The sequence below is a fragment of the Nomascus leucogenys genome, chromosome 4 (assembly GCF_006542625.1).
Source record: "Nomascus leucogenys isolate Asia chromosome 4, Asia_NLE_v1, whole genome shotgun sequence".
Classification (NCBI taxonomy): domain Eukaryota; kingdom Metazoa; phylum Chordata; class Mammalia; order Primates; family Hylobatidae; genus Nomascus; species Nomascus leucogenys.
Genome location: NC_044384.1, coordinates 105,634,908 through 105,655,943, shown reverse-complemented (window position 1 = coordinate 105,655,943; position 21,036 = coordinate 105,634,908). Strand labels below are relative to the sequence as shown.

The 21,036-nt window shown below is 48.9% G+C and overlaps 2 protein-coding genes across 2 annotated transcripts in view; both read right to left on the bottom strand.

Moving 5' to 3' along the window:
- Nucleotides 1-11,628, bottom strand: part of LZTFL1 (leucine zipper transcription factor like 1) — an 84,879-nt gene extending 73,251 nt beyond the window's left edge. Inside the window, exons 1-2 of the mRNA XM_003256976.3 lie at nt 10,996-11,628; nt 8,709-8,765 (exon numbers count right to left, since the gene is read on the bottom strand). The gene's annotated coding sequence lies outside the window, so the exon portion shown is untranslated. The remainder of the gene's footprint in view (nt 1-8,708; nt 8,766-10,995) is intronic.
- A 1,874-nt stretch (nt 11,629-13,502) lies between these two features.
- FYCO1 (FYVE and coiled-coil domain containing 1) overlaps nt 13,503-21,036 on the bottom strand; it is a 75,396-nt gene continuing 67,862 nt past the window's right edge. Inside the window, exons 17-18 of the mRNA XM_003256970.3 lie at nt 19,275-19,384; nt 13,503-17,458 (exon numbers count right to left, since the gene is read on the bottom strand). Of these exons, the coding sequence (XP_003257018.2) occupies nt 17,383-17,458; nt 19,275-19,384 (186 nt within the window). The 3' untranslated portion in view covers nt 13,503-17,382. The remainder of the gene's footprint in view (nt 17,459-19,274; nt 19,385-21,036) is intronic.

Below are 21,036 nucleotides of genomic sequence, written 5' to 3'. Positions count from 1 at the left end.
CGCCTCCTCATCACACACAAATGCCTTGTGTGGAGTAGGAACAATATAATGAATTAATATCTTTATAAACATTTAAAATTAATCATTTGTCAAATATGTACTTCATGTGGCAGAGCTCGGCAGCTAGAAAACTTCTAGAAAATAAAGATTGCCAACCTTGAGCATTGGGACATTACATCCTTTGGGCAGTGATATTGTCCTGCTATCTACGGGCAGCCTGGGGGACTGGTGGTCAAGGAAGGAACTGACTGGACCAGGACTGGATGCCAGTGCTTTTCCCAGCTTTGGTGTTCAGGGCTTTGGCCTTGTGAGTTGCCCTGATTGCTTCCTGAGAGAGCTGAGTGGCTATAACTTCTTCCATTTGCCCATTGTAGTTGTTACAGAGAATCCTGAGCAAGGAAGGAAGCAGCCCACAGTGAGCTCCTTCCATTTTGGTCTTGTGGACCTCCCCCAAGGCCATCGCCATTGCAGTATAGCTATTATGTGTGGTATCTTGGTTTCTGTGATGGTGTTGACTTGAATACAAAGCCAAGGCTGTCGTGAAGCATTCATGAGTTGACACCTTTGGACACCGCCACAGTCTTTCTGCTTCATCAATGCAAAGCTGTCTCACACTTCTAGACGGTTCTTTTGTGCTTGCAAACTTTGAGTGGGTTTGCTTGGCTTTCCAGTTCTAAGTTGGTCTCACAAGAACTGGAGCTTCTTGTGGGGTCCAGAACAAAGCACAGCCAAAATCATCCCCCAGCACCAGCCAGTGCCAGATCTCCCCAGCACCAGATCCAGTGCCCACAGATCTCTGTCCCTCACTGAAGTTGGCCACTCCAACTTCACCGGAGGGTTCTTCTCCTATACACTGGTCAGCTTGTCTCAATGTGAGGTCTGTTCAGGGGCTCCCCGTGACTTTGAAAAAAGAGTAGTAGTCATGGGCTCCAGCACCTGCACTTTACATGTTTTAGATACTCAAAAAAATCTTTCTCTTCATTCACTGAGGAGTCACTGATTGTTTAGTCACTGTGTGTGGTTAGTAAGTACTACAGCCTTAGAATTCCCCTCCCAGCCAAGACACACCATAGTGCTTCTGCAATAAAGTCTCTCTCTCTCCCCATCTCATGTGCTCCTCCCTTCCAGTTGAGGTCCCTATTCAACATGCTCCTAGGACAATGAGCTAGTTCTCTAATAATTCCTACATTATTGGAATAGACAACCCAGACAGCTAATGACCCATTTAATGTCTTTCTTTGACTTTTATATTATCAAAGCCTAAAAATGACATGGAAATATGGGTCTTTCCAACAAGTGATTCCTTATGAGGTCCTCTCCACATATTTACTTGTATACACTCAATTGTGGCATCACAAGCTAAGCAAAAAATCTCTATGGTCATATGGAGATGCCTCAAGAAAGAACTTGTAGGGAGTGTGGTCGGCACAGGCCCTCTGGTTGCCAGTTCTTCAGGGCCTGTCTCCGCTGCAGAGCCGCCCTGCCCAAGCCAGGCCTTCCCAGGGTCACCTGTCTCTGGTGCCTGTGAGACAGAGAATAGCGTCATCTCAGCCCAATGGTGGCACTCTGATGGGCAGAATCCACTCCAGGGCACTCTGCCAGCACACCCTCATGGTACACTTTTGAAGGAGGGAATCAGCAGGGCCTTGGCTGTCACATGTCACCATTTAGCATTTGCATGACATGGTCAGGGAGAGGGGTGCTGGCCAACCTCGTGCCTGTCAGTCTTTTTAGCCCCTGCTCCTCAGAACAAAGTCTGGCTTGGCAGATGCTGGTTGACTCTCCAAAGCCAGGGCTTTGTGGAGCCTTCATGGCAGTTCAAGTTCTCTCTCTGCCCAATCATGCTTCCTCTCACATCCCTCCACAGGCATTGATTCCTAATAAACACCTTGCACCCCAAACTCCACCTCAGTACCTCCTTCTAGAGAAGTCATCCTGCAACAATTTTCTCACCAGGGGCTGCCAATTCCAAGAGCCCTCCTAAGGCTGGATGGGTAAGAACACTGGGTATGCAGGAGATCCATAGCGTGGCTGGGTGCCAGTCACAGAACTCCCCTAAGAAGGCTGAGAGCATGGGTCCTGTCTCATTACAACCTAAGCTTCAGTAGATATGCTTGGCCACCAGCTGCATGCCAGGGGCCCCATGGTGTATGAGACAGCCATGATCCCTCCCAGAATTTTGAGCACCATTGCTAACCCTGATTTACAGAGGAAGGAGCTGAGCCTTAGAGATACTAAGTAACTCATCTGAGCCCACGCAGTTAGTAATTGGCTTTGTCTGACATGGTCAGACAAACCAGCCCTTGCTTTGGAGGGTTGACCAGCATTTGCCAAGCCAGACTTTGTGCTGAGGACCACGGGCTGAAAAGATGGACAGGCACGAGGTTGGCCAGCACTCCTCCCACTGACCATGTCATGCAAACGCTAAATGGTAACATGCCACAGCCAAGGCCCTGCTGACTCCCTTCTTCAAAAGTGCACCATGAGGGTGTGCTGGCAAAGGACAATGGCGTCATCTTCACAGAATTGAGAAGGTTCCTGGCTGCTACCTCTCCCAGGCTCTTCCCCAGACACACATGGCTGTGGAGCCTTAATTCCTTCATGAAGAAGCCACAGATTTCACTGGAGATGTGCGTGTGCAGGTCCAAGGACCCAACACCCGGGCCCAAGCATGCGTCTGAACTGTAGAATTCCTGCTGTTGGCTTTCCTCCTCTCCCTGCCCCATTTCCCTGCGTCTCCCTTCCCTGGCTCCCCTCTATCAGATGCAAGACCCATGAATAACTTTTCTGGGCCCGGTACAAGATGTGGCTTTAGGTCAGATTCCCTGTGTGGGATCCAGGCATTACTCACTGCTGTCCCCACGTGGCCCCAGATCTCCTCTGCAGCTAGTCAGATGATCTCAAGGGGCATGCTGGCCTCTCAGGTTGGCCCTGTCCACCCTGCCCATGGCCAGTGGTCTGCAGGGCTGGCTTCTGCCCTGGCTCTTCCTCTCTGGGTCCAGGTGGCCAGGCTTAGGCCCCAGTCCCGGCTCTGCCTGGGCTGGGGCTTTCACCAGACCCCAGGCTCAGATCTGAGAAGTGCCTCCAAGCCTCCTCCCCTGCCCAGGGACTGGCATCTCCTTCTGGGAGTCACCCTCCAGGCTTTCCTGAAAAGCTGTGGCTGCTGTCTGGATTCCCTGGCCTGATGATGGCCCCGCCTCTGACCACCTGGACAAACACTGTGCCTGCTCCCCAGCAGCCCTCGCTCAGGCCAGGCTCTGCGGCCAGGTAGGTGGTTCAAGGAACCTGTCTCTTCCTGTGTCTGCTGCAGCGTCCTTCTGCAGACTCTCCACTTTCTAGACCTCAAATACACATTTCAAGCACATCTGAATTGTGTCATCTGGAAATTTCTAAACAGTGTAAACAACCCTCAGTCAAGAGCTGGCCGAAGCGTCCCTTCTCGTATTAAAAGGTACTATGGCAATTGCTGATGTGGCTCGCTGCGTGGGCATGGCAAGATGGCGTGGCAAAGTCCCAGAGTGACGGTTAGAGCCCTGTTATCTTCCTGTGTGGCACACTGCTTGTCCCTTTCCTTCACAGCACTCCTCTCATTTGTAATTCGCTAGTATTCTTCTTTCTACTGATTGATCCTCTGACTCCTATGTTTGGACCCTCAGCAACAAGTAGCCACGGACTGTGTGTGTTCTTGCTCACGTGTGTCTGCCCGGCAACAGGTACAGTGCCCAGCATGAGAGCTGCGTCTCTAGCATTTGCATGATGTTATGACAGTCTTTGAGGCCAGAAAGAGCTACAGCATTGGAAAATGTTTGGAGACTTGGAGAGTTAGGCAAGAAAGACAGGGACTGAACTCTGAACAGCTGCAGACAGTGAGTCAGCTGGGTGGATTAAGGATGACCTATAGGAAGCAGGGGAGAAAGGGGAGGAGGGCAGTGTGTGCCAAGGCCCTGCAGCACTCATGCCTGTGGGACATCACTGTCAACTCTCTGATGAAGTGTCCATGCATGCAATTGGTTTGGGACTTCTCCACTTATGTTCTTTTCTTTTTAAACGTTTTAATTACAGAAATTCAAAAACATACACAAAAGCAGAGGGAATAGTATTAATGCAGGGGTCCCCACCCCCCGGGCCACAGACCACTACTGCTCTGTGGCCTGTTAGGAACCAGGCTGCACAGGAGGAGGTGAGTGGCAGGCAAGTGAGTGAAGCTTCGTCTGTATTTATAGCTGCTCCCCATTGCCTGCATCACTGCCTGAGCTCCACCAACTGTCAGATCAGTGGCAGCATTAGATTCTCATAGGAGCACAAACCTATTGTGAACAGGCAAAGGATCTAGGCTGTGCACTCCCTATGAGAATCTAATGCCTGATTATATGTCACTGTCTCCCATCACCCCCAGTGAGATCATCTAGTTGCAAGAAAACAAGCTCAGGCCTCCCACTGATTCTACATTATGGCAAGTTGTATAATTATCTCATTATACATTACAATGTAATAATAATATAAAGTGCACAATAGATGTAACATGCTTGAATCATCCCAAAATCACCTCTCCACCAATGCTGCAGGTCCATGGAAAAACTGTCTTCCACGAAACTGGTCCCCAGTGCCAAAAAGGTTGGGGACCGCTGGTATAATGAAGATCCACATACCCCTCACCCAACTTCAATAATGATCAACATTCTGTCCATTTTTGGTTTCAGCTACACTTCCCACTTTTCTTTCCTTTCCTCTTCTTTGTTTCATCTGCTCCCTTCCTTCTTTTTCCTTCCTTACCTTCTTCCTTTTAAAAACAAGTTTCCTGTAGTATTTTAAAGCAAACCCAAGACATCATGCAATTCCCTTAAAAACTCATGCTCTTATCCTTATAAAACCCCAAATCACTGGCCAGGTGCAGTGGCTCATGCCTGTAATCCTAGCACTTTGGGAGGCCAAGGTGGGCGGACCACAAGGTCAGGAGATCCAGAGCATCCTGGCCAACATGGTGAAACCCCGTCTCTACTAAAAATACAAAAATTAGCCGGGCATGGTGGTGCACACCTGCAAACCCAGCTACTCAGGAGGCTGAGGCAGGAGAATCACTTGAACCCAGGAGGCGGAGGCTGCAGTGAGCCGAGATCGTGCCATTGCACTCCAGCCCGGGCGACAGAGTGAGACTCTGTCTCAAAATGAATAAATAAATAAATAAAACCCCAAATCACAATTTTAAAAAATTAAAATAAGAAATGGAGACTGGATGGACTCTTCCTCTTTGTGGTTAGGCCACCACTCACCAAAGGAACCGAAGGAGGGACAGAGTCCCCTGGGGATAGAGCAGCAAGCTCAGAAAGGCCTCACGCTGTGGGTGGCACTTTCTCAGTGGGGGTAATCTCCAGGTGGCTCAGAATGCCCTACAGAGGCTGATAAAGGCCGCAGTGAGCTCCAGAGTTTCTCTTGTTCAACTTTTGGAAACCAGGAAGTCTCTAAGGACCACAGGAAAACTGATGTTGCCTGAGACGAAGTGGGACCATCACCCCTAATTCTCACAGGTGTCTCTGAGCCAGGAAAGTGATCAACAGAGTTAAGTGGCTAAAAGAAGAGCCATTGGAGATTGGAGGGTTATGAGTGAGAGGGAAGTCAGATGGGAGAGGAAGGTAGGGGCGCTGTTCAGGTGCAGATGATGAATTTTGACTTATTCCACTTCAGGAAGATTTTTAAGTGGGGTGTGGCATGATCCAATTCATGTTTTAAAGATCTCTAAAGCCCCCAGGAGAAGAAGGGTGGTGGCTGGGGGTTAGGGGTGGTGCAAGGAAGCAGGGAGGCCAGTCAGGAGCTGTTGCAGTTGTTCAGGAAAAAGATGACGGTGGCGGAGGTGGAGTGAAGGTGGTCGTTGTGGTGTAGAGAGATGGATGGCTTTTGACTTACTCTGGGGGTAGACACAATGGTGAAGATTAGAATCGAGAGAAAGGAAGGAATCAAGGATGACTTGGGTTTTGAATCTGCATGTTTGGGTGGTTGGTGGTGCTGCCCGTGGGAGGGGAGGATCAGCAGAGAACAAGTCTGGGGATGCCACCTGGAAGACGGTAGCCATGAGCATGGGAAGAGCTGAGGTCAAGAGAGAGTGGAGGCTGGCAGCGACCTGGCTAGAAGCAGCTTCCCAGGCATCAACAAGGTAGACTGTGATTGGCTGAGGAGCAAATTAATGGGAAGTGAGGATGTGGAAAGAGGATGTGTAGGCAAAACTTGTGTCAGGTTTGCTATGATAAATTATCAGGAGTAATCCAATAAAACAAAAAAAAATTTTAGATGGATCTCTTTTTAGTTCATTTGCAATTAAATGAAAGAAGTGATTCTAAGAACCTTGCTCATATTCAATTAAGCTGTGTCCTGGTAACTGTTGCCACAAAATTTAGTGGTATAAAAGCAATAACCATTTTATTTCATTCACCATTTTGTGGGCCAGGAATTTGGAAGGGGCTCAGCAGGGCATATTTAGCTTGGGGTCTCTCGTGTGGCTGTAGTTAGATATTGGCTGGGGCTGTGGCCACTGGAAAGCTTGACTTGGAGGGCCGTGCCCCAGGGCCAGTAGTTGATGCTGGCTGCCATGCAGGGCCCCAGCACACGGCCCCTTCAGCAGGGAGGGCTCAAGGTACTCAGACCTTTTACACAGCAGCTGGCTTCCCCTGTGCAAGAGAACCAGGGGGAAGTTGCAGGTCCTTTTCTGACATGGCACCAGAAACTACGCAGTGTCCCTCTGCTCTTCCACTGGTCAGAGCAGCCAGAGGCCAGCCTGGAGTCAAGGGACTCAAGACTCCACCTCTTATGGGAAGGGTGTCAAATAACTCTGGGGCCATGTTTTAAAATCACCAAAGGTGGCTACTCTGTAAATTAACTCATCTTTCAATGATCCCAATCACTCAGTCCCTCAACTTGACTAGCTGACTAATGCCCAGAAGGAATCAAAAGAGCCAAGAGAGTAAAAGGGATTGGACAAGGTGTGGACGTCTTTCTCAATGATAACAGCTATCACATTTTGAGGCACAGAGTAGCTAAGTGACTTGTCCCAAGCCAGAGGAAGTAGGTAATGGCACCAGGAGTTGGATCCATGTCTTTCTGATTCTAGAACCCAATCTCTTAGAGGCTGTTGTACTTTCTCCCTAGTTGAAGTTCAAGCACTGATGTTCCAGTGGTCAGTTTGCACCATATGATCTGGATATAGCTCTTCTCACAGAGGCCCTGAGTCAGGAGGACAGGGGGCCCTAGCTGGGCCAGCCCCTAGGCAGGGGAAGAGGAACCCTGGCCATATTGTGCCTTCCTCCCAGGCCCTCCCCGCTCATGGCTTTATGCCGTTCAGCTTTGCTGGTAAGTAGGTCACCCCTCTGGTGAATGCAGAAAGACATCAACAACTGTGTAATGACTCCAGCATATAGGAATTGGGCGTTTGGTTTTTTACTGGGAATTTGAGATGGCCGTAAGACGATGTGAACGTCTTTTTAGAAATTAGTTTTCACATTTTAAAAGTTAAACTGGCACCTACTAAAAATACTTCATTCGACATAGAAAGGTATGAAGAGAAAAGTAAAAGCATCTTATTCCTGCCACCAACTCCAAAGCCCCACCAGCTCCATCTGCCGAGGCAGCCGCTGCTGTGTCCAGCGTCTTTGTCAGGAAATGTCGTATGGGTGTGAATAGTGTTCGTCACATAGTCTCCCAGGGTGTCGTCAAACACTGCTTCAATCCAACCCACTTTGAACAAATCCTTTCCTGTTTTTTGCTATCACTGACATTGTGGCCATGAAGATTGTTGCGTGTATTTTTGCGAACTTGTATGAGTGTATCTGGAGGAGAAGGTGGGTGTTTTACTGAAGATGAAAATTGAGGTGGAAATATGTGCAAGAAGGGAAGATTATCTGACTCTTTGGTAGAAGTATTACAAAAATGGTCCTAATTCTCTACCCCTCACTGTCCCTGTGCCCTTTATAAAGTGACCTTGCAGTTCCTCCCATCCAGAGGAGTCCCTTTTCCCACACCTGGCATCTGGGCTGGCCTGTGACTTGCTCTGACCAACAGAACACTGTTGAAATGATGCGCCAGGTCTGAGACTGGGCTTTGCGAAGCTCGGGCACTTTTACTCACTCTCTTGGAAACCTGCTCAGCGGCCATCTGAATAAGCCCAGGCTATCCTGTTGGGGCCAGGGAGACCACGTGGAGTACAGCCAAGTTGTCTGGGCAAGACCATCCTAGCCTAGCCAGCCTTCCTTTCACCAACTGACAACAGATGTAGGAATCAACCCCAGCCACGATTAGCCAATGAGCAGCCAACCCTCAGACATGCGGGAGCACAGCCTCAATGCGCAGCTGACCACGGGCAGACAAGGGAGTGAGCCCACCAAGAGTCCAGAGCCCCCAGTCAATCTGCATATTCGTGAGCAAAATAAATCTTCAGTGATTTAAGCCACGGTTTTGAGGTTGTCCAACTTCAAATAACGCAGAACAATGCAGCTTGATTCTGACAACAGGTAACTGATACAGCCTTTTGTATTAATAATCATAGTAAAGGTCTGAAGGTCAAGGGCTGCCATAGCAAATCCTGGTTTATGGAAAAGCTTTTTATAAGTCATCAGATAATCTATATTCAAGTAAAATGAGAATGGTTTAGAGAAAACCACTCCTACAGCTGTCTCAGCATAATGCAGTAGCAGTAACATGTTCTGTAAATGGTTCAGACTTACCATTTTCCCTGGGTCTTGGTTCCTCATCTGTAAAAGCGGCTGACTTACAGCAAGAACCTAGCAAATTATACAATTATACAAATTAAACAATGCTACTATCATTACTATTAACAAACCAGTGCTGCAATGAGCTGATCTTTCTCTTGTTTTTCATGAGGACCTGCCACAACCTAAAGAATCTTAACTTTTTTTTTTTTGGCCTCATCCACAACTTTGACAATCTGACAAAGCCTATAGCCCCGTTCTCAGAATGTTTTAAAATGCAAACAATAAAATAGAATTACAAACCAATTAAATTGATATATAATTCTCCAAATATTAAAGCAGATATATGAACTAGTAATATATGTGTCTCTTTACTAATGCATTACATAAAATCTATCAGATCTAATGACAACCTTCATTTCAGAGTGGAGATAAACATAAATGATATTTTGAGAGTCTGCAGAAATTGTCATGTAATATGAAAATATCTGCCATTTCTACTGGTGACAAAGTGACGGCAGGTCTTGCTAATACTAGTGTGGCATGTTGTCTCTAGTCATAATTGAAGGAAGACTTAAATTTTAATTAGTAGTTAGGGTAAAGATGCCATTTTTCCCCCACCCGTTTTCAAAGACCTTTGATTCTGTGTACGGACCAGCTTAGGAACTCCCTCCTAACCTGACCTCCCCAACCCATACCCCTGGATACTTTCTCCATTTCTTAAAATTTGGACATGTATGGAACTCTTCTGGATTTGGGGAAGGGGATGTTTTTCCACTCAGAAATGATCTGCCAGTTGGCACCAGAACCCTTGAATAAAAATATAAGCCATAAAAAGTTATGGTTGTAAACTATTTTACCCTTAGAATAGTTTTATACCAGGGGATTCATTTAGAAACATCCTCCTCTCCAAGACTGAAATTTCCATCATTGCACCCTAGTGCTTGGGCTAATGGATTTGAGGAAGATGGCCTGGTTCCAAGATGCAAGGATCACTGGTAGAGTTAAATTAGGAGACAGATCAATTAGTTCATTTCCTCCTTTCCTCAAATTCTAATCAAAACAGTGGTGACGCAGCAATGCTCACCAGGACCACCTGCTCCAGCATCACCTGGAGGACCTATGAATGGACCAGACCTGATGAGCCGGAATTGAAATGGGTGGTGCCCATGGATCTGCATTTTTTTTTTTTTTTTGAGACAGGGTCTCACTCTGTCCCCCAGGCTGGAGTGCAGGGGGCAATCACAGTTGCAGCCTCAAACTCCCAGGCTTAAGGGATTCTCCCATCTCAGCCTCCCCAGTAGCTGGGACTACAGGCACCTGGCTAATATTTGAATTTTTTTTGGTAGAGACGGGGTCTCCCTATGTTACGCAGGCTGGCCTCTAACTCCTGGCCTCAAGTGATCCTCCTGCCCCAGCCACCCAAAATGCTGGGATTATAGGCGTGAGCCACCACACCTGGCTGGATCTGCATTTTAATAGGCCCTCAGGTAACTAAAGCAAGAGAACCTTCTTCTAAGAATCTCTCTGCAACTTCCTTTTATTTACTGACACCTAATAAATGAACAGTTGACTCTGGAGCAAAACGGAGCCCTGGGTGAGTCTTGGACTTTTCCTGATGGCTCAATACCTGAAACTTTCATAACCAAAGAAGATGTGGGCCTGATCCAGGACCAATTCTGGTCTCCCTGTCCTTCTTCCACTGGTCACCTTCAGGGCATGAATGTGTGGTCCTCTTTCTGAGACCACCCAACAGCTGGGTGGCGTCCCTGCTGGTGGAGAGGAGCTGCCTCTTCTAAGACCTTGGGTTCCACATAGGAACCCTGTCGCTCGTTCACAAGCCTCGTGGGAGGACTGGACTGAGGCTGCTGCCCCTGCTGCTTGTGAAAGCATGCAGGGCCCTGTTTGTGACAGCTTGCAGGGCCCTGAAGCCACCTCTGAGGCAGAGGAACAAACTGGCCTTTCTTTCCACATTGGTAGTCACTGCCTTTGGTGTCTGTTACCTCAATGGTCCAGGCTTCCTTACATTAAAGTGCCACCTCCACCAGATGCATGGGGCAGCTTCAGCCACACCGACACTGTCATTTCTCACTGCCCCTTTCTTCCAATGAGAAAGACAGCTTCTGCTAAGCAGCCCTAGGCCCAGCCCTCCCTGCAGCCTTTGGGGAGGCCCTTTCTATTACCCCTCTTTTCTCATCACTGCTTTGCTCTCCTTTTATCCCCGCACCTCCCCCCGCAACCCTTCTCCCTCACCAGCTTTCCTCTCTCAAGCCAGGGAGAAGACAGCACCTGCCCCACTGACCTGGAAGACGGACGCTCTGGCCTCCCAGAAATGGCTTCCTTCTGTCCTCCGAGGCTCAGTCAGAGTCGGCCTTGGGAGCAGAAAGCGGGAGAGACCTCCTGAAATCACTTTTTCTGTGATGATTCTATGGACCCACAGGCCCGAAGACAGACCTGTTCTAGAAACGAGGACTTCCTTTTGGTAAGGACACTCATGCATCTCAGGTTTTGTTCATTTTTTAGCTAAAAAAGACTTAATTCATTCCAGGCTTTAGATGGGGCTGTGAACTCTTAGATAACCTCAGTGCCAGCATGGCGGGAGGTGTGAGGAAACCACACTAGTCTCCGACCTCCCCAGAGCTTGCATGATGGGGGCGGGAGGAGGGGACACACATCAAAGCCCAGAGGTTGGCCATCACCTTTCTGCTCGAGTTACCATCCTTCTTCAGAAAACAGCGGGTGTGGGAAAAGTAAAAGGCTGACCTTTCTCTCACCCCTAACCCACTTTGAATGTCTTTCATAATCGCTATGCTTCCCGCCCCCGCCCCCCCTCCCCGGCTTTTGAGGCTTCAGCTTCAACTGCTGTCTCAAAAAAAGTCCGTTTTCTCATCTTGGGCTACTGGTTTCACCATCTGTTTGCTCTTCAGATGTGTGTGGGTGGCAAGAGGAGATTTTTCCCACGCATCTTCAAACTGAAAGGGCTGACCTTGCTGTGAGGAGCCTTCTGAGTCACCCGGGAGTCTCTGCATCCTCAGCCCTCACCCAGCAGACGTGGCAGGGTGGGGCAGGGCACCTCTATGTGCCACAGAGTCTGTGAACACTGAACTGGGCCCGGATTACCTGGAATCAAGCGTGGGGCTTGGAAATCCTCCAGCAAAGACTTGGGTCATCTTGAGTTACTCTGCAGTTTAGCAGGGTGGGGTGAGGTGGAATGGAGGATTTTGACCTGGAGGTCCCCAGATCCCAGCCCCAGATGCACAGCACACACATATATGTATGTCTCAACTGTTTCTTGTTCTAGCCCCCAGCCCATGAGGCCCCCAAGCCTCAGGAAGGACTGTTATATTAACAAAGAAACTCTCTGGCTGTGTCATTTGGGGCAGGTGGAGTAACTATCTGCCATTACTTCAATCTGGTTACTAGACAGAGACTTGATTTGAGGGCACCTTTTTATTTTTTTGAGACAGGGCCTCACTCTGTCACTCGTGGAGTGGCACGATCTTGGCTCACTGCAGCCTCTACTGAGTTGGGACTATAGACATGCACCACCACACCTGGCTAATTAAAGAAAAAAAAATGTAGAGACGGGGTCTCACTCTGTCGCCCAGGTGGTCTCGAACCTCTAGGCTCAAGCAATCCTGCCTTGGACTCCCAAACTGTTGGGATTACAGGCGTGAGCCACTGCGCCCAGCCCGAGGGCACCTTTGACATAAGAGGGGGTACAGGGGGTGGGACTGAGTGACCAGCTATCATTGCCCGTATCTCCTCCTGCAGGCCCGCCCTTTCCCTCCTCTGCCACCGGAGTGTTTCAGGAGCCTCTATTCCTGGCAGAGTTAGTTGCCAGTGGGGATGCTGATGACTTTTTGGCTGACCCAGGGCGCTGGGACTGACCCGCGAGGTCAACTCAGTATTTTTTGAGTCCCTTCCTTCCTGGCATGTTGCTCGATGCTGCAGTGGGGAGAGAAAGGAGAGGGAGATGAAGATAAAGATGAAGGATTCACTGTCTTTTATCCTTGGGAGAGAACCAGAGTTACAGAAAATGTGACTTCTTCCATGGAAGAAGTCTCTACTTCTTTAACAGATTAAAGAAGAGGCCAAACCAAAGTTTGGCAGCAGGAGAGGGCTGGCGGAGGAAGGACAGTGAAGGGGTGGTGTGGGAAGGTGTTCTTTTGAGGCGCAGAGCACTCCAGGGACAGAGCCCTGGTCATCCCAGGAGTGGGGGTGTGAGGTGAGTGTGGGTGGGCTGCCCAGCCTGAGCTCAGTCCAACATCCAGCAGTGACCAGGGCATGCCCCTCTGGACCTCTGTCCAGGCTCTTTGCTGACCCAGCCAGAGAAAGGTATGCGGGAATGGGAGGGCTGACTTCTTCCTCTGCCAGCCATCTCGGCCTGGCAGTCTTGCCCAGCTTTGTACCTCATATTGACCAATCATGGTTTTAGGCCATCCATAAAGCTTCTCCCCGGCCCCACTGTTCCGGTAAACTCAGAAGTCTGCTCTTTGCTCAACATGCTCTGTGGGTGCCCTGGGAGATCTGGACATTTGTGCTGAGGCTAGAAGCCCATAGGGCACAACAGCATGGATTGAAAGACAGGCTGTTTCAGGCAGGTCTAAACACCACCCTCACAGCAGGCCGGGAAGCAACCAGGTGCCAGGCCACCTGGAAACTTCCCAGAACATCTGCTGGCTCAAGTCCTCCTGAAAAGCCACCATAAAAGATGCTCTATTTCCCAGCAGCACAGCTCAACTCCAACTCAGCTCTGTATAACTTTGTGGTGCACTTTATGTCCCAAAAAAATGAGAGACAAATGCCTAAATGTCATAGTGTTTACTTTATTTAAATCCTGAGGTTAAAAAATAAAGTATTTCCACATGGCATGGCAGACACTATATAATAATATGCTTAGGGATACAAAAGTTTTCCACCCCCATTGTGCAGGTGGGGTGCTGGTATTTGATGTGCTTCTAGGTAATTCTTTGGCAGATAAGAATGAATTGGGGTCCCAGACCCACCATCCCGTAAGGCCACATGAATTGAGGATTAATCAATTAAAGTGCAATTCCAAATGTTAGGCCTTCCAAATGAGGCTTGGGTGTTGCTCTGCAGCCACCAGAGGCAGAGTGTCTCTGCATAACATACGTCAAGCAGCCTTTTTTTTTTTTTTAAATCAGAGATGCCTCCCAAAATTTCAAGATGTACTTTATTCTTTTAAAAGTGCTTAAGAGGAAAGAGAGAATTATTAATTCAGTCTCTCCTGTTTCCTTGGAAGAAACGTAATGAAATTAGAAGTACTAAGGTTCCCCTACAAAGTGCTTTCTTGGTAAGTGTTTTGTAAACAAGAATGGCCATCTCGATGGTCTTTGTGTACATGACCATCCTTGGTTCTAAGCATCACGAATGGCTTCTCTCTGCTTTAATTCCCAACACCTCTGAGCCAAGGACAGTTTCTCGGCCTAAAGAATTCTCATATGTAGAATCATGTGCACTTTTAAAAATGAAACTCCTTTAAGATTTCATCAGTGGACATCCAACCATATCATAAAACACAGGCTCTGTGATTTCATCCCCACCCGGGGATTTCCTTTCATTTGGGCCTGAAATAGTTTCACCACCTTCGATAATAATTTTAAAATTTCCAAAACACCATTTATTCTTAAGTTATATGATGCGGCTTTTCATTTCTATTTTCCAAACCCCGTGGAGTTTTTCAGTTCCCGTGTCTTTGCCTGCTCTTGGTCCAGTCCACCTGGAATCCAGTGTGTTGAGGTCAAGCACTCTGTAGAGTCCACTTGGACCTGGAGGACAGCACTTTGTGCCAAACATGCCTCCTTGTTTGTGGGTAAGTGCGTCTGACAGAGGTTGGCATGTTCTTGAAGGTGGTGAGTGGCTTCAGTGGCATGATGAAGAAGGCATCTGGTATCGATATGAAGACATGACTGTTATTCAGAGAGATGAGCCATCAAGGGACTGCCCCTTTTTAAAAAAAAAAAAAAAAGTGATCTGGGATCCCAAGGACGCTTCCTTCTGGCTGATTTCTAGTGTAATTCAGTCTAGCCAGGGCTACCACCTGCAGCAGTGGTTCTTCAATTGTTATTTGCATTTTTTTTAAAGTACCCCAGTCCTTAATTCTCAGTAAAGTTGGGAATCTGATTAATATCAGAATAAAGCTATTTATAAAAGCCACTCTTAAATATGCCTAGATGTTCTGTAGTTGCAGAGAGCACAGCAAACTTGAGCTTAAACAGCAACCTAATAAAATACAAATGTCCACCCAGCACAAAAAATAAATTCGCTAATGAAACCACATAGTTAGGAAGTCACCTCAGGGCACGGGGCAGTCCTCCGAATGCAGCAAAGGCTTTTTTTTAACAACAGCAGTCAGCGCTGAAGGTGGTGCGCACAAGACATCCAGCTCTCCTGGAGGAGTGGTTCTGGGTAAGCTGCAACTGGTCCTCTGCTGTGATGAGTGACATGTTCAGGAAGGACCCCAGATGGAATGTCCCAGGCCCCAAACCCGTTAGCTACTCAGTGAATGGTGGTTCTTGTTGCATATGGTGCCAATGACACTTCAGAAGGTCATCAGCTTGGCCAGGGTCTCCGCAGTATCCTTGGAAAGCCAAGCACTCAAAGATTCTAGATTGCTCTGGGTTCTCTTTTGTTAGTTTCTTTCTAACAGTGAACAAGCTGACTTCTGATAATCCTTTGCAAGTGGCTGGATGGATTCAAAGTTAGCATGATTTGCTCTGAATCATCTCAGGCCACGTGGCATGCCTGTGAGGACAAACATGAGGCCAAGAAGAGTCACTGGGGGTCTGGCCACTTCTATTCCAGTACTAAGCATGGTCAGAGCCTTGGCCAGGGGAAGATGATTGAGCACCTGATGGCTTTCTGCCAGAAGAGGCTGCTCCAAGGAAGCCGAATGCAAGAGGCTCAGCTTTTCTCTGGGCAACCTCTTTGAAAGGTTCTATTTCCCGTTCCCCATGCCTTGCTTAAAAACTGACTGGAAGTGCCCAACTCTCCTGTTTAAAGGTCTGAGTCCATTCCAGAGATGACCTCTTACTTGTGGCCCCACAAGAGTCCTCTTTGTTGGTGATGAGGTTGTGGCTGCTGGTGTGTGGTGGGTTTGGGGTCTCTGCTGGACTTGGCCTGGAGTACCTGACCCATTCTCAAGCCCTCGGAACCAGCCAGACCAGGGTTATGACAAAGAGAAACTTTGGGAAATGTGTGACTGGATTTGGGTCACAAGGGTAGCTGGAGGAATTGCTGGGCCCAGCTCTCAGATTCTCGGATAGCCTGTCTGGTGCTCTCTCCCTCACCCCTGGCCAAAGTGGGACCTTTTGTCAGATGCTCTGTTCACCCATGGAAGAACCTGGGGCCTGAATGCGGGCAGCTGGTTTCATGAACAAGGAACGAAGAGCTGTCCAAGGTGAGCTATCTGTTGTGGGGGAAGAAAAGGACCACAGAGAACAGGGAAGATTAACTAATTCTTGTCTGGGAACAGGGAACAGGATCTCTCTGCCTCCAGGGGGGATGTCTCCTGGAGGTCTGGTGTGGGCTGAGCAGTGGGAAGTGGGCAAATGGGCTGTTGGGGAACATGTCAGGAGGGGAGTGGGGCCCAGGGATCCATCATGCCTCTGTTTACTCTGTTACTTTGGTTCTTAAGTTATCAAAGACTTTTGTTAAGAAGGCCCCAATGTTTGAAAGTGGTTCTAATCCTGGCTATGATCATTAGTAAACATGTCTGCAGGTGGGGCAGAAGCTCTTATTTATATAAACAAAAGTGGGCCATCAGCTGAGGAGTAGCTGTAAAGCCAATGCACAATCCTGCTCTGTGGTCACGACATCCACACTGGCTGGCATTTGGACATTAGATGTAGTGTACACACAGCCACTGCAGGCCCCAAGTACAGTGGGTTTTGTTCTTGGGTTATCTTTACTTCTGATTCTTAGGGCAATGCTTTGAGCTGTGGAGAGGCCTGGCTGAGTGAAGGGCTTTATTTGAGGACAGAATCACCCAGACAAAAGGGCCAGAAAGAGAGTGTAGCTTAGAGGCCCCTCCAACACTGCTGAGTTCTGGAGCAGCCTCCAGCTTACTGGGGCAGTGAGGGCAAGAGCATGACTGGAGGAGTTGGTCAGGATCTCAGGGGGGTCCCCTGGCACCGACTTGCACGATGGCTGTGTACCTCCTTTCCCCGGGAGTACCTGAGGGCGTCACAGCCTGAGGATTCACAGGGCATGGCCAGGGCACCCAGCTCAGGTCTCCAAGATGCAGGGCCCTGGTGGGGCAGGGCAGAAAATCTCTCCACGGGCAGAAGTTGGAATCACCCCTGCCCATGAAACTCTCCACAAGAGGCCTGTAGCCAACCGTGCTCCCAGGAGAGGCTGATGGTCTCCTGGGTGTTTAAACCTTTGGCAGAGCATCCCTTTGGGTGTGAGAACAGCTGAGTCTCTACTTAATGGAAACATTGCCTGAGCCCTTCAAAGCCTCGGGGGCTAAGAGTGGCCGGTGCAGAGTGCTGAGCACAAAGTGCTCCCCGGACGCTGCCTCTGAGGGGCAGCCCAGGGGCCTCTCTTCCAGGGGGGCAGAGTTGATGATTTTGGAGCAGCTGACTTTTTAAAAAAATGCTTTATGTGACAGGTGAGGAAGAGTAGTGTTTCCTGTGGATGAAGTGAAGTTACTGAGGTGCTGAAGCTACAGGAAATCACTTCCATCGTAGATCACAGGCCGATCAACCGTCAAGTGATAAAATACCTTTTTAGAGACAAATCTGAGGAAACAGAAATGGAAAGGGAGGGTGTTACCTGAGAGCTGAAAGTCCGAGGGGTGGCAGCTGCTGCTGAGGCCTCTGTGGTCACTGCAGTGACCTGGTTGGGTGTGGGTGCGGGAGCCCCGTGCCCCATTTCCTGTCTGTCTAGCGGAGTTCTCTCCCTGTGAGGATCAGGGGGTCTCAGGACATCACCGTGGACTCTCCTGAGGCTTGGGTGCAGAAATGCCCTTTTGGTCACAGGCTGTGAATATCACCTCCCTTACCTGGCTGCTCTGAAGCAGCTGGCGGTGCAGACTGCACAGTGTGTGTATGGTGGTGTGAGGAGCAGGCAATGGGAGGAGGCAAATGGCGGAGGCCAGCACAGATTTTTTCCGACTTGGCAGCTAACTCAGTCCTGATATCCATAGTTTGGAAATCTCAAGTAGGCCCCTGAGATGACCTCAATGCGCCAAGGCCAGAGTTTGTCACAGCACCATGGCCACCCCCAGCGGTAACTAGGAGGCTGCTCGGGCTTGGGACGGTGCTCTGCCCTCATCACACCTCTCCTCGGTCTCTCCATCAATCCACAGTGTGGCTGCCACTGCAGAGTAGGAAATGGAGACTCAACTAAGGGCCACTGGGGGAAGAGTAGAGCTTGGGCCTGGTGGTCCCCAACCCATTCTCCTAACCACTGCCCTATCCTGTTCAAGAGGGGCTGGGGCTCATGTCCAGTCTTGGGGTAGAGGGTGGCTCCAAAGAGAGCTCTCTGGCCATGATAGGCCTATGCCATGAGGTCCTGCTAACTCCAGGGGTGCTTTCATTTCCACTTGGGAGTGTAGGGAGGGGCAGGAGGGGGCGAGGTGGGAAGTTCATCTTCCAATCCCTCCTCTAAGTGGGCACTCTTGGCCACAAGCCCTGGCAGTTCAAGGCCTGGAGGTGGTGAGGGGATGACTCAGGTTTTCCCTGGTGTCCTGTCTAGTTATTCTGCTAAGAGCCAAGTACCCATGCTGGGGATGTGACCAGTAGCCCAGGACCTTGCTCAGAGAGGATGTGGCCAGAAACAGATCAGGAAGTTCTCTCTAAAGAGCCGGTTCCAGTTAAGGGGTCTGTGCTGAAGCAGAAGACATAAACAGGGGCAGGTGCCCAGCCCCTGTCCACATGATTGGCAGATACTCAGTCAATGCTGGTCCTCTCTCCACTCCCCTCCTGCTGTCCCTCTGGCCTCATCTCCCTCCATTCCCATTCTCCTGTCCAGCTTCTCCCCCATCTCCCAACCTATACACTCCTGAACCTTAGCTGGTTCTCAGAGTGCTTCCCAGAGATGGCACCTGCCGCTCCCGCCACATGGCCAGGGGCTTTGTGGTGCAGTTTCGGGCCTGCTTATCACAAGCTCTGCCCTTCCTTCTTTTATTTCTCCCTTTCTCATTCATTCATTCATTCATTCAGTCCTTCCATCGTATTTCCTGAGCCCTTTCTTTGGGCAGGGCAGTGGCAGAGCAGTGGGAATCAATATGAGAGAGAGGGAAAGGGCACCTTGGTTATTAAGAGTTCAGACTGGCCAGACTGCCTGGTTCAGATCCGGCTCCACCACTGGCTGTGTGACTTAGGAGTGTCACTCCTCTACCCCTCAGCAGTGACATGGTGAGACTCTGCAAGCATGAGCCTGTGTGTCACAAAATCTCTAACGAACACTGGAACACCACGGGAGAGGGGTCAACAAAGAACGATTAATAATAAGTTACTGACAAATAATTGGTTTTGAGGGTCCACCTCTGCTCTTGAGAAGAGGTGGAATAAAGGCCTGGAGACATGGAGCTGGTGCCTGAAGTGGCCCTACCTTGAGAAGGTATTGTCGAAGATGAGCATGTAGATGCCGGGCGTGCGAACCTTGAGCTGGCCCCGGATGTTCTCCTTGTGGGAGTTGCATCGGGTCATGGGAATGAGGACCTGGGAGGGAAAGCAGATAGGCAAAAACATCACAGAGGCTGAGACCAGCCTGACCAACATGGAGAAACCCCATCTCTAATAAAAATACAAAATTAGCTGGGCGTGGTGGCACATGCCTGCAATCCCAGCTACTTGGGAGGCTGAGGCAGGAAAATTGCTTGAACCTGGGAGGCGGAAGTTGCAGTAAGCCGAGATCGTGCCATTGCACTCCAGCCTGGGCAACAAGAGTGAAACTCTGTCTCAAAAAAAAAAAGAACATTCCACCCAACAACAGTGGAAGGTACATCCTTTTCAAGTGCACTTGAAACGTTCACCCAGGTAGGTCACATTCTAGGCCAAGCTTGTCCAACCCACGGCCCAGGAAGGCTTTGAATGCAGCCCAACACAAATTCGTAAACTTTCTTAAAACATTATGAGTTTGTTTGTTTGTTTTTGTTGTTGTTGTTTTTTAGCTTATCAGCTATCGTTAGTGTTAGTGTATTTTATGTGTGGCCCAAGACAATTCTTCTTCCAACGTGGCCCAGGGAAGCCGAACGATTGGACGCCCTTGTTCTAGGCCATTAAGAAAACACCTCTCAAACTTCAAAGGATTCAAGTTATACAAAGTATGTTCTAGGTCTACAATGGAATTAAATTAGAAATCAAGAGCAGATCTCTGGAAAATCTCGAAATATTTGAAAACTAAACGACAAACTCAAACATGTGGATCAAAGGGAAATCAAAAGGAGAATGAAAAAGGCACGGGAGGGAGGCGAGCATTGTGTTCCTAACACAACAGTGTGCTTGCTCAGGCTGGCAGCTGGTGGTGGTGAGGGAGCAGGACGGGCCCCTGACAAGCCTGGAGGGGACAAAGGTGTACAAAGAGTGTACACTGAGGGCCTGATACGCGTAGGCTCTGTGCTGCCTCTTCTGCACATGACATCTCGTTTACTTCCATTAATATTCTATCACATTCTAGTTCCACCAGGGACTAAGAATCCCGGGAGAGTGAGGGGTTGGTTCTGTTTCTGTGATCCACAATCTAACAACTCTGGCCTGGTCTCAGACACTGCAGCAGGGGTGTATGGGAAGGAGCTGCTGGAGGGGAAAGCTTGCTGTGTGCATGGGGACCTTGGTGTGCCCACCCTGCACACCCTCACACCCACTATCTTGATTACAAGCAACATCAAGAGCTCCTTAAGGCAGGTCCCCTGAAGAGGACATGTTTAACATAGATTAATGTGTGTTCTTGAAAATGATACTCTTCATTTCTTTAAAACATCTTATTCTGTAGCCTTTTCATTCATTCCAGCTGTTTTTCATTCATTCCATTCACATGAAACATCTAGAATCAGCAGATCCACAAAATAGATTAGTGGTCACTGGGGGCAGAGGTTGGGGAGTGACTGCTAATGGGCACAGAATTTCTTTTTTGGAGTGATGAAAAGAATCTAAAATTAGACAGTGGTAATGGTGGTACAACTCTATGAAATATATTAAAAACCATTAAACTGTACATTTCAAGTGGGTGAGTTATATTTCAATAAAGCTATTAAAAAAACAAAGTCAAGGGTCCTTGCTGTCAGCTGATTCCTCCTCTGACTCCCTCTGAAGCCCACCCAGCAGGCCATCGAGCTTCTCTGGCCAAAGATGGATCTTCTGCCCAGAGAGAG